The following is a 22,816-nucleotide window of genomic DNA, read 5'->3' as shown; positions in this document are numbered from 1 at the left end:
AAAATACTTAAAAAAAAAAAAAAAAAAAATCAAAAATAACACAAATGATATTATGAAATATATAATTAAAACAATATGAAACGCATAAAACAAAAAACCCAGTACAGCGGGATCGTGGCATAGTTGGATCAATTATAATGATATCTGATAGTGATTAAAATCACTATCATAAAAAACGCTTCGATGCAAATTTTTAGATAGTGTTTAATTTTAAAAATTGGTAAATTATTTTAAAAGCGACATGATCTGCTATTTTCCTGAATGAAAAAGGAATTATTAAAAAATATTATTTCTCATAAAAAAATTGTGTTGATCCATACACTTTTCAATAAGTTATAGCATTATAAAGTTAAAAATGTAAAATATAATATCGAAAATTTTCACACAAAAATAGCATTCGGTAGCCATTTTTACCACGAAGACAAGTCCAGAGATCAAACTTTTTTTTTTATAATAAAGTATATTACATAAGCTTTAATTTAAGATATATATAAAAGTGTCACCTTCCAGAATATTTTCAAAAGTTAAGTTGAAAAAATTCTACTTTATATATGCATTTTTTAGATTTGAAGCCTCCCCGTAAATAGGGAAATGGTCTGATTTAAAAAAAAAAGTATGTCAAATGAAAGGTATATAAATACTACTTTTCATAAAAAAAGATGTATTGATCCATACATTTTTTAAAAAGTTATGGTATTTTAAAGTAAAAAATGTAAAATATAAAATCGAAAATTTTAACACAAAAATAGCATTTGGTAGCCATTTTCATCACGAAGTTCAGAGGTCAAATTTTTTTTTTTTATTATAAAGTATATTACATAAGCTTTAATTTAAGATATATATAAAAGTGTCAGTATTTCCGGAAAACTTTCAAAAATTAAGTTGAAAAAGTTCTACTTTTTATATGCATTTTTAAGTTTTAAACCCACCTCCCCCTATATTAATGGAAATGGTACGATATTAAAAAAAAGTATGTTTTATATAAGAAGTGTATAAATATTCTTTCTAATAAAAATATTGAATTGATGCATACATTTTTCAGTTGTAGCACTATAAAATTAAAAATGTATAATATAAAATCGAGGATTTTTAACAAGAAAAAGTTAATTTTTTGTCAAAAAGTTGTCATTTTGAATTCCTTCCTGTGGCCAGGTAAAGGGTTAAATTTATAAAAAAAATATACCAAATGATAGGTAAAGACATTAAGCATCTCTAAAAAAAAAAATTATACTGATGTGTTCATTTTTGAAAAAGTTATGGCAGTTTTTAGTAAAAAAAATTGAAAAAATTTCGAAAATAAACGATTCTTAAATTTGTAATTTTTTTGGAGGTTTCCCCCATTTACGTATCGTTGAATGAAATCTGTTCGATGAGATCTAAAAAAAAGTGGTAACAGATACGAAAAAAAATTTAAAAAAAACACATCATAGTAAAACCAATACCTTCTCAGCTTCGCATCGAAGCTAAAATACAAAGATTTACATAATTTAGACATAGTTGCGCGTGTTTGTATCGCCTATATCGTTTTTGAAAAAAAAAAACGTTGTAGACTCTAGAACTTCTCGTGCCAAAAAACGAACTACGTCATAATAATGTAGTCGGCACTGATTTATGTTGTAGACACTAGTGGATCGTTTATTAATAATAAATAATAGCAGATTATTTAAAAACCTAAAAACGAACGCAATCAATAGCAATGTCGCAAAATATTGTGGCACTACCGCTGAAGTCGGCGACGCGGTGTCCGGCAATGTCCTCGGACGTCAAGAGTCAGTAGCGTTGACGGTGCGCTGGTGCGAATCGTCGTGGCCAGTCATGCGACTTCACGCGGAGGGTCGTCGTTGGCTATGCGACATTTATTGGACTTTGGCGTATGGCACACACCAACACGTATGATGTTGGTCAGTCAAACTGCCAAATACCTATAGTAGGGCGGTGGTTGATAAAGTTGGCGCGGGGCACCATGTATCACGAAGCGACGCTGTGTCAACCTGATTACGTCCATAGATTTAATAATTTGTGTAAATCTAAAATATCCAACATACCTAAACCAACATAATCCATAACTTCTCCTCTGCAAGTTGGACAACTTAAATCGTTTTTGTATATCAGTCTATTCGTACAAAAATTGCAAAAAAAATGCTTGCAATTTTCAAACATGACATCCGATTCTCTTGATAAACAAATAGCACAATCCTCTAATTTTTCTAGGAAATTAATATCGAAAATTTAAAATTATGTATATTTGTTGCATTGATTTTGGATTAAAGGTAAACTTAATTAATTAATAAGTAAAAATATACTGTAACTCATAATTATATATACAGAGTGATCAGCTAACTATCTCTCACGTAATATCGTTAAAAATACAAGTGTTATAAACAATTTTTTTTTTAAATCGTTATGGATCTTTGATGAGCTGTTTCACAAGAAAAATTAAATTTCTATCATCATCTCTTATACTTAGAACTTGAATCAACTTCAGATTTTCAAATGGGAACCCCATATTATTGTTATATATTTTTGTTCGTTATAAAAAAAAAAAAATAATAAAAAATAATGAATTTTAAACCAGATTCGCTACTTTAAAATGCACGATATTTGATGAAACAATTCAGTAGTTTTACCATCACGGTAACATTATTATTTTATGTAGCAATTAGAGCTACCGGTTTACTGTGTTGTCATTTGAAAATATGAAGTTTTAAGCATAAGGGATAGCGGTAGAAATTTAATTTTTCTTATGAAACATCTCATCAAAGATCCATAATGATTAAAAAAAAATTTTTTTATAACGCTTATATTTTTAAAGATATTATGTAGCACTTAGACGATCAACCTGTATAACGCTTAAACACACTCTATACGAGTTCTATAAAACTCATCTAGAAATGGTAACTTTTATTATTAATAGTCTATTTCTCATTTAAAAACTACATTATAATTAATTCATGGTGTTTCGAATTATTTTATTTTAATTATTAACTTAAAAGAATAAATAAAATAAATACCTCAAATGAGCTAACATGGGACAATAAATATTTTACAGATTTTATCACTTAATTTTTGTGAACTAATATTTTATGTTTCTTAACAATAATTGAATAAATTTTACTAATATTGTGGATTGGATATCACTATAATGATGATTAATATTTAAGTGGCCCAAGTTTACCCATTTGACGGTAGTTTTTATTTTGTATACTGACTTTTATTATCAATACCAATCACTGTAAATAAAAATACAATGTTATAGTAATTAAATATTGATAGTTATAGAATCAATAATTGCCATGCAACTTTGAAAAATAATTTGTAATTTTTTTTTTTTTGTTGTAATTAATTTATATATATATTACAATCAGAAATATTTAGAATATACTAGTATAAAAACATATATAATGTATGTAAAAGTTAACTTCAAGAAAAAAATTTAGATTTTAATCAATATATTTATTCTATTGTTTAAGTTTATTTTTACTTACTAGATTTAATTAATAAAAATTGTTAATGAAATTAAAATGATTACATCAGAATTTTTATAAGTTCAATAGTTTTATATCAATAAATAGTTCTTTAATAAAATTCCAAAAAGTTCAGTTATTTGCCTTCTATAAAAAAAAAGTTAAAATTTTGGCATAAATACTAACCAAAAAGTCTGACTAATTCTAAAAATTACCTCTTCCAATTACTATTCACTTTACTCTATTTATTAATTACTTAGTGAAATAATTTTAATAAGACTTAATTTAAAATAATATTTTGAAAAATACATTTAAGTCATGTAATATTAAAAGAAAAACTCCAAAATATATAAAAATATACATTATTTTGTTATTTAGTAAGTTGGTACTAATTTGTTGTATAAAATTCCAATGTTTAATAAGTAGTTAATTTCATTGGTTACCCACCTATTTTTTTGATACCATATCCACATGAGCACATTTTTTTATTACTGTTCTTCTTATCTAGTGCACAATCTTGACAATAATCATGCCCACAAGGTCTAATGATCAACGTAGCTTCTTTAACACCACAATTATGACATTTTATATATTGTTCTATAAATAAATGATAGCCCTAATATATTTTTATATTAAGTTATACAAAAGTTTTGTGAATATTATATAATATATCATATATATGATTAGTTTTTCAAAGAATATTAATGTAATGTTAATATTACATTAAGTATCGATTTTTTTATACAGAGTAATTTATTTATCATTTATCACTAGATTTCTTCTAAAATAATAATAATTTTGAGAATTATCTTATTGACTTATTTATGTAGTTATTAGGTTATTTATTATTCACCATTCTTAATGATTAAGATTTTCATAATTATAATTAAATTACTTTAACTACTTAATTTATTTAAATATAAACATACGCAGAGTGATCGGTTTATCATAATCCACTTGATTACTTGCCAAATAAATACAATATTGAAAAAAAAATTTTGATTTCTTTTAGTTAAACGTAATTCTTGATTTATCAGCTAATAATAACTTTTTAGACTAGTCTCTTATAACTTATAGGGATGGTTAACTTAATTTTTTAAATGGCAACGTACACACTTATCTCGCTTAAAAATAGGAAGTGATCTAATTAAGAAAATGACTGGTCGATAACAACTTTTGAACCAGTATATAAGAAGTTATTAACAATTTGAATTAATGATTGAAAGTGAGGAGTGGGTGCTGCTATTTTCATAACTACACATTTTACGATTGTACTCTTTGTGTATAGAAAGGAGAATAACTTCCAAAGTATTGATTGAAAAGTTGTTATTCATAAGTCATTTTCTGAATTAAATTATATCCTATTTAATAAACTAATGTAATATTAATGCTGTTCTTTAAAAAATTTAATTAGGCACTCCTATACGTTATAATGTGTGATCCTAAAAAGTAATTATTAGCTGATAAATCAAGATATACATGGAACTAAAACAAACTAAATTTGTCTTTTTCAATATTAAATTTATTTTGAGAGAAATCGAGCGGTTTATAATAAACCGTCACTCTGTATATTTAACTAGCTTATTTCTTTGTTTGAAATTTGTTGTTCTTAACATTTTGACACCAGTTTTTTTCCATATAGAGTGGCATCCTAGCGTTACTACATTTTTACGTTTTACGTTAAAAAGGCTTGAAACATAATTTATTACGATAAGTATTTTTGTTTGATATAGGCAAATCACTATTTTTTTCTTACATAAAATTTTTTAAATATAACGTTCGAATTTTTTTTTTTGTTTTACGTAATAAATATTGTTATGTTTATCAATATTTTACGTTTTATGATAACACAAGTTTTAGTTTCGAGATGATATTGGTTTTGTGATGGTGTGTATTTTTTTATGTTTGTCCATGAAATTTCTCAGTTCTCCTTGGATCGATTTTAATGATCAATATGCAAAAACAACAATATTTTAATATAGATGAACTTATCAGTGTCAAAAATTAAAAAAACTCCCTTCAGTATTCGAATTTTGGAAAAATATATCAAAGTTGCAATACCGAAAAAAATTATATTTTCAAAAGTTTATCTGCATTTTAAAACTGATGTAATAATTTTTTAAAAACACTGATCCAAATGAGATTATTAGAGATAATGATCTCTTATTTGGTATGCGGTTTATAAAAATCCAATGATAATAAACTTAAGTACAAGAAATTGTTGAAAAAGACTACTTAAGCATATATTAAAAATTGTTTTCATTTCGAGCTAGATGATTTTCTATTAGGAGTTAATAAGAAAGTTAGTTTTGAAGCTATACATGTATTGTTCTATTATATAAGAATTTTTTAACAAATAAAATACATACTTCAATTTATTTTATATTTTAACAGATTGTTCAATACACAATCCCTTTAGATCATATCATAAGCCTTCTCGATGTCCAATGACAACATAAGTATATGTTTTTTTTGTATAAAGCTTCACATATGTCACTTTGTATGAAGATCAGGGTGTGATACGTACTATGGCTTTCCAAAAATCTGTTTGGTCGTTATAATTATATTGTAAGTTTCAAGGTGTCAATTAAGTCTATCGCTGACCGTTTTCCGTCATTTTTATTATATGAATTTTTTAAATATGTATGTTGATACTAAATTGGTATCCTTTTAAAAGGGATATGAGACACACTTGAAAATATATAATTGCATATAATTCGATAATGAACTATTGTTCATTATCGATACTAAATGAAATTTTATTTTTTAATTATTATTTTAAAAGAAATTTAGTGGTAAACGACAAATCAGTCACCTTGTACTTGTCAGATTTGGTAAACAACATTCCCAAGACTTATAATTAAATACTACGGCTTTAAACTTATATTGTGAGACTTATATATTTATTTCTTTTTAGTATGCCGAAAGGACACGTATATCTGTACGTGATCCTTAAAAAAAAAATTACCTAATTAAGTTCTCATTTACTGAATAACATTATACAGGGTGATTTTTTTATCATAACCCACTCAATTACTTACAGAATAATAATAATTTAAAATTTTTTTTTTATTATTATCTTTAGTTACACATTATTCTTGAATTATTAACTATGTAATACTTTTTAAGTTCATCCCTTATGCCTGGTAAGGGTGTCAACTTTGTTTTTTTAAATGGTAACACATATTTTGAATTTAATAAAATGTTTGAGTTTTTAATTTAATAACAAATGTCATTTGAATTTTTAATATAACTTTATTCGTTTATTAGATATAAACATTTAAAGTTTCAATTTTTTGAGTTAATATACATGTATAATACACTAGGGATTACAAATACAGGTAGCTAATTGGTTTTTTATGACATCGATATTAGCAGGTACAAAGCATTGTTATTATCAATGGTAGTAAGACACATTGTTGTGAGTTTATAAATACACTAACTGACAATACAGAATGTATATCTATTGATAGTCATAATTGATAATAAACAATCCGTGACTATGATAGCAATATCATAAAAAATCAATTAGCTACCTGTATTTGTAATCCCTAGTGTATTATACCTGTATATTAACTCAAAAAATTGAAACTTTAAATGTTTATATCTAATAAACGAATAAAGTTATATTAAAAATTCAAATGACATTTGTTATTGAATTGAATACTCAAACATTTTATTAAATTCAAAATATGTGTTACCATTTAAAAAAAACAAAGTTGACACCCTTACCAGGCATAAGGCATGATCTTAAAAAGTATTACATAGTTTATAATTCAAGAATAATGTGTAACTAAAGATAGTTATAAAAAAAAATTTTTAAATTATTATTATTCTGTAAGTAATTGAGTGGGTTATGATAAAAAAATCACCCTGTATATAGATTTTTAAAAATTATACCTTCCATTGCCACAATTTGATTAATGACAGCAAAAACTATTATTGACAAAATAATATCCTGAAACAAATGTTACTTAATGATATTTATATAATTGTATATTAAAAACTATGATGACATGAAATTAAATAAAATGATTAGAACTGTGATAAATAAACTTTGGATAAATTTTTTAGTTTTATTAATGAATTTCATAAAATTTAGGTGGTGTTTAAGTTCTAAATAGTTTGATTAAGGTCACTAGATTAGTTCTTAGTTGGACTTAGATTTGGTTTAATTACATCATTATATATAACTATAATTAGAAAATTATAAATCACATTTTTATTCAAAAAAATACTTGATGTTTTAAATTATGATGTTGTGTTGAACCTAACAAACTTAAAACCATATCCCTAGTTTTTTATATAAACATTTTTAACTGAAGATGTATAAATAGTATCTTTAAAAAAAATGAAATGAAAATTATTATGAAATTAGTTTAAAATTAAATTATAAATATAAATAATATTAATATACTATTCTTTCTATTAGTTCAATGTTTCTTTCAATTTTTCAACCATAAATAATTTTTAGCTTCGATGCGAAACTGAGAAGGTATTAATTTTACCATGATGTGTTTTTTTTATGTCTGTTTTCACTTTTTCACTGGACCGATTTCTTTCAACAATACGTCAAAAGATTATAAATCGAATCTAGTTGAAGACATTACCCTTAAAAATTGAAAAATTTTCCCTCGTTCTCCGCAAATGGTGGAAATTTCCAAAAGAATTACTAATTTAAAAATCGATAAATTTTGTCATTTTCAATTTTGGTCGGCCACTCTTATCCAAAACTTCGACTTAACACAATCTTCTTTATCTATACTCACATCAGCCGTCCCAATATTACATTCAATTTCCACACTCCTCTATGTCTCCTTTACCTTTAAATATCGGCACCACAATACTATTCCTCCGTTAATTTGGAATTTTTCTTTCTAATAAGATTTTATTAAAAAGATCCTTCAACCAGCTTATTTGCTAACACCGCCTAATATTTTCCATACTTCTATTGGCACTTCATCTGGTCCTACTGCTTTATTCTTTTTCATTGATGCTACAGCCTCCCATACCTCTTTCTCGCTAATTAAATCTACTAGTCCCTCATTCCACATTAAATATAAATATAAACTTATTTTGATTATTTTACCTCCTCAAAGTTAAGAAAAGTGACTTTGATTTTTTGAAAACTTGAAAATTTGTTTAGAAATTAGAACTTTTTCAACTTAACTTTTGAAAATGTGTTGGGAATACTGCGTTTTTTAAATATATGATAAAATAAAACTTTATTTATGTACTAGAAGTTCAAAAGAAAAAATTTGGAACGACTACCTATTTTTTATGTGTAAATGGTAGTCATAGTAGAACAAAAAATAGGATTTTATTATGCTTTTGAAATAATCCACCAATTTCTTAGAATTAAATACTATCTACAGGTTTGCATCGAAACGTTTCTTATGATAGTGATTTGAAATCACTGTTAGATATCATCTATACTTGTCCCAAATATGCCACGTCCCAACTGTTCCACGATCCCACTGTGCTGGGTTGGATTTTTTTTTTGTTTACTTAATGAGGTATATCTATTTTTATATGACCTGATGAAATTTCAAAATGGCCTACTTGAAATCTTGCACACCCAAAAAAAAAACTGAACTGACGCCACTGATTTAAAATAGCAACTTTTTTACAAAAACTAACTTTTTCAACTTAATTTTTGAATATGTTCCGGAAATACTGCGTCCTTTAAACATATATCAAATTAATGCTTATTTTATGTATTATAAAATGAAAAAAAAAAATTTGTCCCGACACCTTATCTTCTATGTGCAAATGGCTGTTGAAATTAAAAAAAAAATGTATNAATGGCTGTCGAAAATTTAAAAAAAAATGTAATGTTTGCGATAAAAATTACCTTTTATCGGGATGTTTTTTGTACTTAAAACTGCCATAACTTTTTCAAAAATGAACAAATAAAAATAATATTTTTTTGTATTGAAACCTTATGTTGATGTTTTTTGTACTTAATTGTCCCGACACTTTATCATCTATGAGTAAATTGCTACCGAATTAAACAAAAAAACCCAGCACAGTGGAGTCGTGGCATAGTGTAGACGGTGCATAGTTGGGTCCAGTATAGATTTAATCTGACAGTGATTAAAATCACTATCATAAGAAACGCTTCGATGCAAATCTGTAGATAGTGTTTAATTCTAAGAAATTGATGGATAATTACAAAAGCAACATCAACTTCTATTTCCTTAATTATACCCAGATTAGTAATTCTTTTAATTATATATTATATAATTTTTAAAATTAATTGTTTTCAAATTATTATTGATTTTTATTTTTAATATGTTAAAAGTAATCATTTTGAACCTACTTTTTTTTGTCATTTAAAGTGAAAGTTTTAATAAAAAAAAAAAAAAATGAATTTATTACCATAACATTTAGCTTAACTTGCAAGTTTGAAATTGACATTATTAAATAGAAAAAAATTAAATTCTTAAGATTAATATGCAATCAGGGATTTTTATAATTACTATTTACAGTAGATTTATCACAAAAGTTAGATTTTTTTACATTTTTATCGTAATACATCACTTAAATAAAAATCATAGTAATTATTTCTAATTAACTTTTGGCGTTTAAAAAGATTCTACAATGGAAATATTCAGAATTTAATTAATTTTAATGATTATATATCTAAAAAAAACCCAGCACAGGGGGTCGCGGCACAGTGGTGTCGTGGTATAGGTGGATCAAGTATAATGATACCTGCCATTGATTAAAATCACTATAAAAAAAAACGCTCTGATGGAAATCTTTAGATAGTGTTAAATTAAAAAAAAATTGGTGTTTTATTCCAAAAGCTACATGATCTGCTGGTTCCTTATTAATATCTCGATTAAGATAAAGTATGTCGAACGAAAAAGGGTTTATTAAAAATATTATTTCTCAGAAAAAAATTGTGTGGATCCATACACTTTTCAATAAGTTATAGTATTATAAAGTTAAAAATGTAAAAAATAAAATCGAGAATTTTCACACGAAAATAGCATTCGGTAGCGATTTCAGAGGTCAAATTTTTTTTTTAAAATAAAAGTATATTACATTAGCTTTAATTTAAGATATATATAAAAGTGTCAGACCTTCCGGAACATTTTCAAAAGTTAAGTTGAAAAAGTTAATTTTTTGTGAAAAAGTTGTCTTTTTAAATCCCCCCCCTGTGGGCAGATAAAGGGTCACATTTACAAAAAAAATATATCAAATGATAGGTAAAGACATTAAGCATCTATAAAAAAAAAATTATATTGATATGTTTATTTTTGAAAAAGTTACGGCACATTTTAGTAAAAAAAATTGAAAAAATTTTGAAAATTAGCGATTTTTAAATTTGTAATTTTTTTGGAGGTTTCCCCCATTTACGGGGAACGGAGGAATTTTTTTCAATTTTTAAGGGTAATGTCTTCGACTAGATACGATTTGTGATCTTTTGACGTATCATTGAAAGAAATCGGTTCGGTGAGAGCTTAGAAAAAGTGGTAACAGACACAAAAAAAAAAAAAAAAAAAAAAAAACACATCATAGTAAAACCAATACCTTCTCAGCTTCGCATCGAAGCTAAAACTAATAAAAAAAAAAGCTTTTACAAAGATTTACTCAATTGAGCGTATTATAAAATTTTATAATAATTGCTTAATAATAAATTATAAATTAAGGTGAAACTAAAAATAATTTTTTTTTTTTAATTTATGATTTATATAGCAATATGTTACAAAAAAAAATTGGAATATTATAAAATGGTAGTAGCACACACAAATAGAGTTAAAAAATTAATAAATGACAAAGTAAAATTATTTACTTCTGTAGTTGAATACTTTTATCATATCAAATCTAATTCGACAATGAATACTTTAAGAATATTAGAAATTAATGATTTTAATTGTTTGTATGGAAAAAGCTGGTTATGCTACTTTTTATTTGAATAAGGAATATTTTTTCGATTTTTAAGAGTAATAACTCAAACTAAATACAAATTGTGATCATTCGACGTATCGTTGAAAAAAGTAGGTCTAGTGAGGGTTGGCAAAATAAATCGTAGCCACAAAAAGAACCACATAGTAAAATAATATTAACATGTATATAAATTTCTTCTCACGAGGGGAGACTATAGTGATATGATCCTTTATATTTATTGAAGTTATTGAATCTAAATGAGATAAGCATCAATTGATTTGAAAATTTTATTCTAACTCAAAAAAAAAAATGCAAAATATTAATTGCCACAGACGGATTTGAACCTTGTACCCTGTGAATGAATGTCACAAGTCTTACAGACTTGGCAACGTTTCGTTGCTTTCGTCGCTTGATAAAATTGGCTATTTAAGCTAACTCAAATTTAAAAATTACTTTTTCTACTTGAAAAAATAAAAAAATTTTAATAAGTTTAATTTTTTATGTCTTATGAACTTTATTCTATGACAATTAAATTATATAATATTCATGAAAGTCAATGTATTACCCTAATAAGATATTTTAAAATAAAATAAAATACAAAACCCAGAATTTTAATAAAAAAATAGCATATTTTTGAATACGGTAGCCATTTGCGCATAGAAGATAGGTCGTTGGGACAAATTTTTTTTTTAAATTTTATAGTACATGACAAGCTCTAATTTGACAAATGTTTAAAGGACGCAGTATTTCCGGAACATTTTCAAATGTTCTGTTGAAAAAGTTCTATTTTTTATATAATGATTCAAGTTTTGAACGCCCCCAATATAAGGGAAAATTGTTCAATATTAATAAAATGAATGATGTACTTATAATGTATTTAGAAAAAAAAAATTTGTGTTGATACATACATTTTTCGAAAAGTTATAGCATTTGTAAGTTGAAAATTTAAAATCCAAAATCTAAAATTTTATATTATATTTTGGATCTAAGAATTTCTAATCTGGATATAATTAAGGAAATAATTGTTGTTTCTTTTGTAATTATCCAACAATTTCTTAGAATTAAACATTATCTATAGATTTGCATCGAAGTGTTTCTTATGATAGTGATTTTAATTACTGTCAGATTATATCTATACTGGACCCAAATATGCCACGTCCTCATTGTGCCACGATCCTACTGTGCTGGGTTTTATGTTTATTCCTTATTCCTAATAAGATTATTAATATTAAATTCTCAAGTGGTAGCACCTCTAATTAACTAGCTTATTTTAATAGATAATAATCTGATTAAAAAAAATGATCTTATTGACCAGTAGTTTTTTTAATTAGATCATTATCTATTAAATAAGGTATAAGGTATGAACAAAAAAATCTTTATAATGGAAAATTGAGAGAAACATTGAACTAAAAAAAAAACAAAATTTATTAATATTATTTTATCTTAGGTGTAAAACTTAGAAGGTAATAATTTTACTATGTGTTTTTTTTTATGTCTGTCGTCATTTTTTCTTAACTCTTACCCAACCGATTTATTTCAACGATACATCAAAAGATCACAAATTGTATTTAGTTGAAGACATTGCCCTTAAATATTTAACTTTTGAACAACAAATTTTGAAAATATTCCGGAAATACTGTGAGCTTCAAACATGTTAAAATAACACTTATGTTATGTGTTTTAAGTATAAAGAAAAAATATGTCTCAACGATAATACTCTATAAGCAAGCGGCAACCGTAGTTTTTTTTAACGAAATATTTCTATTACAATTTTCAATTTCATATTTAATTGTTTCAATTTTAAATTGCTATAACTTTTTGAAAAATGTATGTATACAATGTATAATGTATACAGTTATTTTTCATAAATACTTTATGTGTGTATTATTGGACATACTATATAAAATTATCTATATATAAGGTCAAACGATATAATTCTATAGAAGAGTAGAGTAAATACCTCATTAAAACTCCTTTAATCACCTAATAAATGTGTTGCTATAGTTCAGAACTTTATTAAATTGTTATCATAGATTTCTTGAAGATAATTGAAAACAAAAATTATTTTTATTTTTTTACTATTGTTTTTGTATCATATCGCGCAGTTTTTATAATAAGTTTATAAATTTTGAATTTTTTAACACCGAAATTTTAATTTTAATTTTGCAGTAATTTAATAGTAAAATTTGGAGGTTAACAAATTTTTAATAACATTTTTTTTTATTTTCAGAACTTTTAGTTATGTTCTTTTAACCTATATAATATTTGAATCGATTTATAATTTTTTTTTGTATCGTTTGACAGTTTTGAATATGCAAAAAATAGCAAACTTTATCAGCTCATTACACAAAAGTGACTGAACGAATTTTTTTCAAATTACATCGTAATTATCATTCTACAGAGCAATTTCAATATATTAATATTGACAAAATATTCTTACAAAATACTTTTTAAAATATTTTTTTATCTATATTTTGAGAATATATTAATATATTAATTAAAATAAATATAGAATATTTAACTCGAAATATTTATGGACTATTATCAATATAATATTTTTAATATTAAATATATATATTTTGTTAGACAACTGAGGTAATTTGTAATTTTCCTAATATTGAATTTTTATAAAATATTCATAAAACATCTTTTGTATAATATTTATTTTATAATATTTTAAAAATATACCTTTAAAATATTGTGAGAATGTAATATTCGCTGTCAAACTATATTCTTAGAATATTTTAAATAATCTGATTATATTCTATAAATAGTTTAATATGTTGATCTTTAAATTTTGCTATTTAAATACTTCAAAATTAAAATTAAAATTTCGATGTTAAAAAAATTCAAAATTCATAAACATAAAACTGAAATTGAAGTACAGAGTGTCCCAGAATAACCTGACGATTTCAAAATTGAATAAAGCATAAAATAATGGGTAATATGAAATAAAACATTTACACAAGACACAAAATTATATCAATTTTAAATATGAAAAACAACATCACTTAAATGTTTGCAATCAGTGACTACACAACATTTCAATCTTTCTACCTAATTTTCGTACAAATTTTTTAAAACTTCTAGACCAAACCCAACCCAATCCAACCAAACCCAATCATTCCGATCGAAGCAGGCTAATTTGCGAGCTCTCCTGTACTCGTTCAACATTCTCTGCAGTTCGTTCACTCTTCTGCCGACACGTTTTTTTTTTAGTCGATACTGTAACAGTTTCACGGAAGTTTTTTTTACCCAGGTTAATAGGGTTCTGCGAGCAGGAATAGGATACCGCGGCTAAATCTTAAAATGTTAACGAAATTCACGTTAAACGCGTATTTTCGTTATTGCGAAAATAGCTCTCAACAGTGAACACATGTTGTTGTTTTGTCCAAGACTCTATGGTACCAACTAACCATATATGAGTAAAATTGATCTTATTGGCTATCTATAGAGACCGACATCAACGCTGTATTTAATTTTTTTGGTGTGTTATTCAATTTTATCGTCAGGTTATTCTAGGACACTGTACTATTTAATGAGTAAAACTGTGTTGTTTCACAATAATAGCTTATTTGGATGTAAAGTTATAGGCTCTAGAACATAAGGTGTTTTTTCATGTTTTTAATTATAAAAACTGCGATATCTGGTAAAAAACAATAGAAAATAATAATAAAAATAATTTTTGTTTTCAATGACCTTCAAAAATCTATGATAAAAATTTCAAAAATTCCTGAACTATAGCAGATCACATATTAGGTGATTTCACACGGAATGATCCTATATTGAATTTAAACACTGTCTGATATCATCTATACTTATCCTAACTATATCAAATCCCCATTGAACCACGACCTTAATGTGTTGGGTTTATTTTTAGAATTATTAAGTGGTTTATAATAATTGAATCGATCTGTATATTATTTAAATTGATATTTAAAATAAATAATAATACTTCATATTAATACAATATAGCAAATGGAATAATAAAATTTTTATTTTTTATTTCAACCATGAATATAAAAACCCAGCACAGTGGGGTCGCAGCACAGTGGTGACGTGGCATAGTTGGATCAAGTATAATGATATCTGACAGTGATTAAAATCACTGTCATAAAAAATGCTTGGATGCAAATTTTTAGATAGTGTTTAATTTTAAAATATTGGTGAATAATTCCAAAAGCTACATGATTTGCTATTTCCTTATTAATATTCTGATTTAGATAAAGTATGTCGAATGAAAAAGGGATATAAATATTATTTCTTATAAAAAAATTGTGTTGATCCATTCACTTCTCAATAAGTTATAGCATTATAAAGTTAAAAATGTAAAAAATAAAATCAAGAATTTTCACACAAAAATAGCATCCGGTAGCCATTTTCACCGTAAAGACAAAATAAAATCCAAATTTTTTTCCCCCATAATAAAGTATATTACATTTGCTTTTATTTAAGATATATATAAAAGTGTCAGACTTTCTGAAACAATTTCAAAAGTTGAGTTGAAAAAGATATTTTTTTGTGAAAAAGTTGTCATTTGGATAATAAATAATGTGATTAAGAAAATGACTGGTCATAATAACTTTTGGACCAGTATTTTGGAAGTTGTTAACATTATATAGTGATGGCTGTAGGTGAGACGCTGTTGTTATTATTTTTATCACAAGGCATTTCTCGAATTCATATTTCTTAATTTTTCACTTCTCGTTTAAAAAATTGTTAATAACATCTGAAATGTTAATTCATAAGTTGTTTGTTTTTAGAATTTGCATACCTTTTTAATAAAAATAGTAAATTTTGGTAAAGGGTCAGATTTATAAAAAAAATTTACCAAATTATAAGTAAAGACATCAAGCATCTATAAAAAAAAATTATATTGATCCATACCTTTTGCAAAAAGTTATAGCATTCTAAAGTTAAAAATATAAAAAATAATTTTTTTACAAAAATCGCTTTTTTTTATTAACTTTGATGTCTGTTTTCATCGTGAAGACAAAAAAATTTAACTGCTATAATTATATATTTTATTTTCTACATAACTGAAATGAATTAATTATAACGTGGTCAAATTATAATCATTATTATATCGTGTAATTAAATGGTATTAATTTTTTTGCATTACTAAAAACAATTTATAATGGTAAAAATATTTTAAAAATTGATTAATATTTTATACAAAACCTTTTTGACGTACCATATTTTCTCTAAAAAATCTGATTCCTTTATAATTTTTTTTTGAATTTTAATTTTGTAAAGAATATTTGAAACTGATTTTATATTAAAAGTAATTTATTGACAATATTTAAATTAGCACTGAAGTTACGTGATAAATAATTGAGAAACATTTACTTGTTTTGTTTTTATAATGACACTATGATAAAGCATTGCTGCAATATACAGAGTAATACCTTAACTACGCTTCATGAAATATCTTCGAAAATATTAAAGCTAATCAATAATTTTTAACATTAATTGTTCTATGTTGAGCTGCTTTTCACGAAAATTTAATTTTCTGCTAGCATCCCTTATACTGTTAAATGGTATGAACTTTTGATTTTCAAATAGCAACCCTAATTCGATTTTATAAAAAAAATTAGGTTTGTCATTTTAATATTGAAAATTTAAAGTATAAAGAATGGTAGCAGACAAATCCGATCTTCTCTAGGTATAAGGAGTACTCTTTACAATCATTCTATTGCCTCGAGGTGAAAAATCACCGCTAAAAGCAGATGAACTCTAACAGGTGCCAACGGCATAGGATACATAAAGTAAGGGGAAGCTACTAAATTAAAGATCCTCAAGGATATTAAAAGTATCAGTATTTACAAACAGATACTGCCAACCAGCTCATGGGTAAAAAAAAAAGCAGAAAAATATTTTTTTGTGTAAAACAGCTCAACAAGAACTATTATTGTTAAAAAAAATAAAATTATAGATAGCTCAAATATTTTCGAAGATATTACGTAAAGTGTAGTTAAGAAATCACTCTGTATGTTCTTCGTAACTATTACAACGGTATGTGGGTATTTAAAAATAAATATGTATCACACATTTTTGATACACTAAAATATAATAAAGTTTATTTGTTTTATTAAAAGCGATAATAATTTTACGAGTCACAAAATGATTTAGCGATATTTGTGGCACATATAAGTCACAGGAGACTTATTGGTTTACATAATTGCTAACGTTTCTGGTGGTGCTGCCTCCCGCCCGTCCCATCTACCAACCACCGGATAACACGAATATACTGTTATCGTCAACACTGACTAGTGTGATGGTGTACAGCTGAAAATTCATGAAAATAAAAATGATATAATAAATAATGTGCTTATTAGGAGCATTGTTATTATTACTAATACTAGACTTCATAAATTTACCATAAGATCTTACGGTTTATTTATTTTGTCATATGCCGGCTTGACCTGACCGTTGACCCAAATGCATACAAACAAATTAATAATAATACTCAGCATCACAACTTATTTCTTTACAAATACTCCTGTCGGGATACTACGGGTTAGCACAATCTGTCAACCTAAAAAGCCTCTAAAGGGGTAGCTTTTAGACCTGCTAGTTAAGTCCAGTTAAAAAAAAGAAGAAAAAAATCGTTTAAGTATTCTCTACATTAATGATAATACAGGTTGTTTTCAGATGTTCTAAAAAATGTATAATAGTTCTGTAATCTTAATAATAGATTTCAGTATTACTAAATTTAGTATAAGTAAAATAATCCGTTTAATAAGATATTCGTTAAAATATTATTTAGTTTGATTATTGTTGAACGACAAATTTCTTTTCATTTATAAATAAAACCTTTGTAAAACCAATGACTAATAATTTATGTACAATATTATTAATTGGTGAAAAGTAAAATGTGAGCTGTAATAAAAAGAGTTGTAATCGAAATATGATCTTTATTAAAAAACAAACAATATGGTAATTTTTATCGACATTTTTTATATGTAATAAGGCTTCTATGATTTATTAGCAAATATAAGCAGTTATAAAGTATTTATAATTATTCTATGAATATTTTTCTGTAACTAAAGATTATTTTCACTATAGAGCTCAACGGAGCTCGATTCTTAGCAAATTTTATTTGGATTTTTAAAACATGATTTTACAATCACAATTAAGAGTATTATGGAAAAAATAGGTTATTTTCTGTATTAACATTGAATTTTAGACATTTATATACAATTCTTACTGGTATACTATTTATGTTTACTTTTTCAGTTAACACTTATTTTATAGGTCATTGAATTAGTGAAATATTATATTAACACTTATAATATTTGCATATATGATTTTATTGTTTGTACACGTGTGTCACATATTATGAAGATACAAGATCACCAAAACAGGGTTCCCTTATTTAAAATACAAAATAACCAGCTAATTATGGGATAAAATCTACTTATTGTATAGATTTTTAAGTAACGCCTACGCGCAGTTCTCCCATTGAAATTAACCTATTAGAATAGAAAGCTTCAACTTACAAGTTCACGCGAGGGATCGCTAGACTATCCATTCTGACAATAAAAGCCATTTTTCCCCATCAAAACCAGCTCTTTCGGTAATATTTTTCAATTAAAAAATACTTAGAAATTTTAAAGTGAATTTTGTTTTGGTGAATCTTTTAATTTATATTTATTTGTTCATTAAATAATAATGTTTTATTTATTTATTATTATGAAAATAAATGTTAATTAATATTAATATTTAAAACATTAAATCTTCGTTTAAATTACTTTATTTTACTAATAAATCCAACCTAATTTTTAATTTTTAATAATAAAAATGTATTGTGTACTTTTCTTATTGGGTAGCTGATCTGAGAGTTTAATGTCTATGTTCTAACGCAAATGGCGTCGGCTGACAGCCCAAAGAAACTTACGAATATATTTTTTGTGTTTAATATTCGACTTGGTGATTATTGTACTGAATCCTTTTAAGAAGTCACCCCCGGGACACATTGAGTTATCACAATACCGCCTTTATAAAAAATTTACATAAATATAAGTATTTTTGAATCTTGTGTTTCAGTGAAAGATTTTAAAAATATTGGTGTCGATCTAACTATAAAATATATTTTCCAAAAAATATGAAAAAAAATTAATATTCAAGAAAGATAAAAATTCAATTAAGGGCAGATTTTAATATTTCTAATAAAAAATAGAGAGTTTAGAATCTTTTACATATTAAAATCAGTCATAGATTTTGTATAATCTTTTGCTTACTAGTGAACAGGCACAACTTCCTAGATAGCAATTTTTAAAAATAATGTTATTAGGGTTGTACAATATCGTCTATGTCAAAATGGACAACACTACTAAGTTACGACCTAAAGGCTTTATTAATTTGTAAGCTATTAAGTGATACGACACTTTTATCCATTATCGAATTACTGTCATAATTAACCATAAAATAAATTAAACACTGCAGATATTTTTAAAATATTAATAATCTAGATAAATATAAATAATATTGTTCACTTCAAAATTGTAATAATATGAGATATTTTTTGTCTATGTAAAATATCTTACATTTAAAGTTCAGATATTATATTTTCTTTACTTATTTTTCCTCGCCTTAATTCTAACTACTTGGGGTCAGCCACTCTTATCCCAAACTTCCACTTGACATGATCTCCCACATTATCTACGCTTACATCAGCCGTCCTCATATCGCATTCAATAACATCCCTCCATCTCTTTTGTGGTCTTCCTCTACCTCTTCTTCATTCAACATTCATTTCTATAATTGTTCTTACGGCTTTCGATTCCTCTCTCCTCATAACATGACCAAACCATCTAAGTCTATTTTCTCTCATATTATTCACGATTGATCCTACACCTATACTTCCTCCCTCTTATATGCTCGTTCCTTATCCTAAATACTTAAAATTTTCCATCTCTCCTAACACATCGTTCCTGATCTCATTTCACCCATCTAGTGTTCTTCTTTGTCTCTATTCTATTATCTTTTCCCAATTTTTCATAATATGACTAATAAGCTTTAAACCTCTATAATTTCTACATTTCTATATGTCTCCTTTACCTTTAAATATTGTCACCGCAATATTATTTCTCCATTCTTTTAGCATTTTCCCTTCTAATAGGATTTTATTAAAAAGATATTTGAACCATCTTATGCTAACATGGTCTAATATTTTTCATATTTCTACTGGCACTTCATCTGGTCCTAATGCTTTGTTCTTTTCAATTGATGTCATAGCCCCCATACTTCTTTCACATTAATTTAATCTACCAGTCCCTCGTTCCACGAGATATCCTATAATATCTCTTTTGGATACTCCTCATTTAGTAATTTTTCCAAATACTCTTTCCACCTTTTTTTACATCAACATCACTCGTTAGCTCAAAATTTCATGTAATCCATTCTCCTTTTAATAGTAAAATATAATTATAAATTCCCATTAAACTCTTAAAAATAATACTGTAATAACACTATAAAGTCTATAAGGTGCTTAATAATAAAGTAATAAGACGTCGACTTTTAGTATATAATAAATTAATAAATATATATTACGTTTATAACAAATTAATAATACATGAATATTGCGGATAGTCCGCACGGAGACGGTAGAAGGTCAACTTATATTACCACCCATACTGATGACACAACAGTCAATCAACTGTATAGCAACAATAAGATGACCCCTTCACTACTTATATACAGGGAGATTTTTTTTTTATCATAACCCACTCAATACTTACAGAATAATAATAATTTAAACATTTTTTTTTTATTATCTTTAGTTACACATTATTCTTGAATTATTAACTATGTAATACTTTTTAAATTCATCCCTTATGCCTGGTAAGGGTGTCAACTTGCGCACAATGGACCAACAGGTCTGAGTGCATAGGCATTATGTCCACCTCAATAATAACTAAAAGGGTGTCAACTTTGTTTTTTTTAAATGGGAACACATATTTTGAACTTAATAAAATGTTTGAGTTTTTAATTTAATAGTAAATGGCATTTGAATTTTTAATATAACTTTATTTGTTTATTAGATATAAACATTTAAAGTTTTAAATTTTTGAGTTATATGTATACATATACACATATAATACACAAGAGATTACAAATACAGGTAGCTAATTGTTATTTTATGACATCGATATTAGCAGGTACACAGTATTGTTATTATCAATGATAGTAAGGTACATTGTTGCGAGTTTATAAATACACTAACTGACCATGCAGAAATTATATCTATTGATAGTCATAATTGATAATAAACAATCCGTGGCTGTGACAGCAATGTCATAAAAAACCAATTAGCTACCTATATTTGTAATCCCTTATGTATTATACCTAATGTATAATACATAAATAATATTTATATCTAATAAACAAATAAAGTTTATTAAAAATTCAAATGCCATTTACTGTTGACATCCTTACAAGACATAAGGGATGAACTTAAAAAGTATTACATAGTTAATAATTCAAGAATAATGTGTAACTAAAGATAATAAAAAAAAAATGTTTAAATTATTATTATTCTGTAAGTAATTGAGTGGGTTATAATAAAAAAAATCACCCTGTACACTGTATGAACTATACATCACAATACTATAAAACTATTCTTAAAAATATATTTTTTACTTTAAATTTGATATTTGTTTTAAAAAATTACTAAATTCATTTTTGTAATTTTGTTATAAAAATATAATAAAACTCAGTGATTTTTTTATGAAAATTCAATCTATAACGAAATAATTGGAGGAATTATTGTTAATAAATTACACTGAAAAAAGTTTGATAAGAGGGTGATCAGCATTTTTTTTATAAATCTTTAGACTGTTTTTCTTATACTTTTGAAAGTCTATAGAATTCCCATGTACATCCGAATTGGAACAATCCGTCTAAGTTTTGTTCAGGACTCCTCATACTTTTTGACAAAATGTTATGTCGGCTGTCAACCTAATGCAACCTCATTAGTCGCCTCTTACGACTGATAAAGGGATCATGGAAGTATTCTTATCCTCTATCCACAGGGACAATTTTTAAAATCTCATAATTCTACAAATACTGGGTTGATTATTATACATCAAAACTTATTTTTATTTTTGATATATTAAATATAACCCAATAGTAAAAATTGTATTTATATGGAATTATACATCGCTTGCAACCGCGAGTTATTCGAAATATTTTGAATCGCATCGCGTTCTTCAATTTCATTCAGGCATTTTTGTAGGACCGCATTATTTTGGATCGTGTTACACGAGCCGAAAGTTACGCGGCTCGGATTTGACATACACACATGATCAGTACAAACTGTTCCTACTAAATCTCGTGTCATCTGTGGATGGACAGATTCCATATAATCTCGTCGTTCTTATCGGGGTTTATAATCGTAATTGTAATTGTTATTGTGAAAGTCAGAATTCATAACACAAACGATTTTATGG

The 22,816-nt window shown here is 25.7% G+C and overlaps 1 protein-coding gene across 1 annotated transcript in view; it reads right to left on the bottom strand.

The window, feature by feature from the left end:
• LOC126904704 (uncharacterized) overlaps window positions 1-16,570 on the bottom strand; it is a 27,470-nt gene extending 10,900 nt beyond the window's left edge. Inside the window, exons 1-6 of the mRNA XM_050683928.1 lie at window positions 16,558-16,570; window positions 16,195-16,221; window positions 7,365-7,422; window positions 3,912-4,025; window positions 3,210-3,230; window positions 2,046-2,207 (exon numbers count right to left, since the gene is read on the bottom strand). Coding sequence (XP_050539885.1) covers window positions 2,046-2,207; window positions 3,210-3,230; window positions 3,912-4,025; window positions 7,365-7,422; window positions 16,195-16,221; window positions 16,558-16,560 — 385 coding nt within the window. The 5' untranslated portion in view covers window positions 16,561-16,570. The remainder of the gene's footprint in view (window positions 1-2,045; window positions 2,208-3,209; window positions 3,231-3,911; window positions 4,026-7,364; window positions 7,423-16,194; window positions 16,222-16,557) is intronic.
• Between the last annotated feature and the right edge of the window lie 6,246 nt (window positions 16,571-22,816).

The sequence above is a fragment of the Daktulosphaira vitifoliae genome, unplaced genomic scaffold (assembly GCF_025091365.1).
Source record: "Daktulosphaira vitifoliae isolate Bord-2020 unplaced genomic scaffold, ASM2509136v1 Scaffold_4, whole genome shotgun sequence".
NCBI classification, from domain to species: domain Eukaryota; kingdom Metazoa; phylum Arthropoda; class Insecta; order Hemiptera; family Phylloxeridae; genus Daktulosphaira; species Daktulosphaira vitifoliae.
The sequence above is the reverse complement of the archived record's forward strand: the minus strand, read 5'-3'. Positions and strand labels throughout refer to the sequence as shown.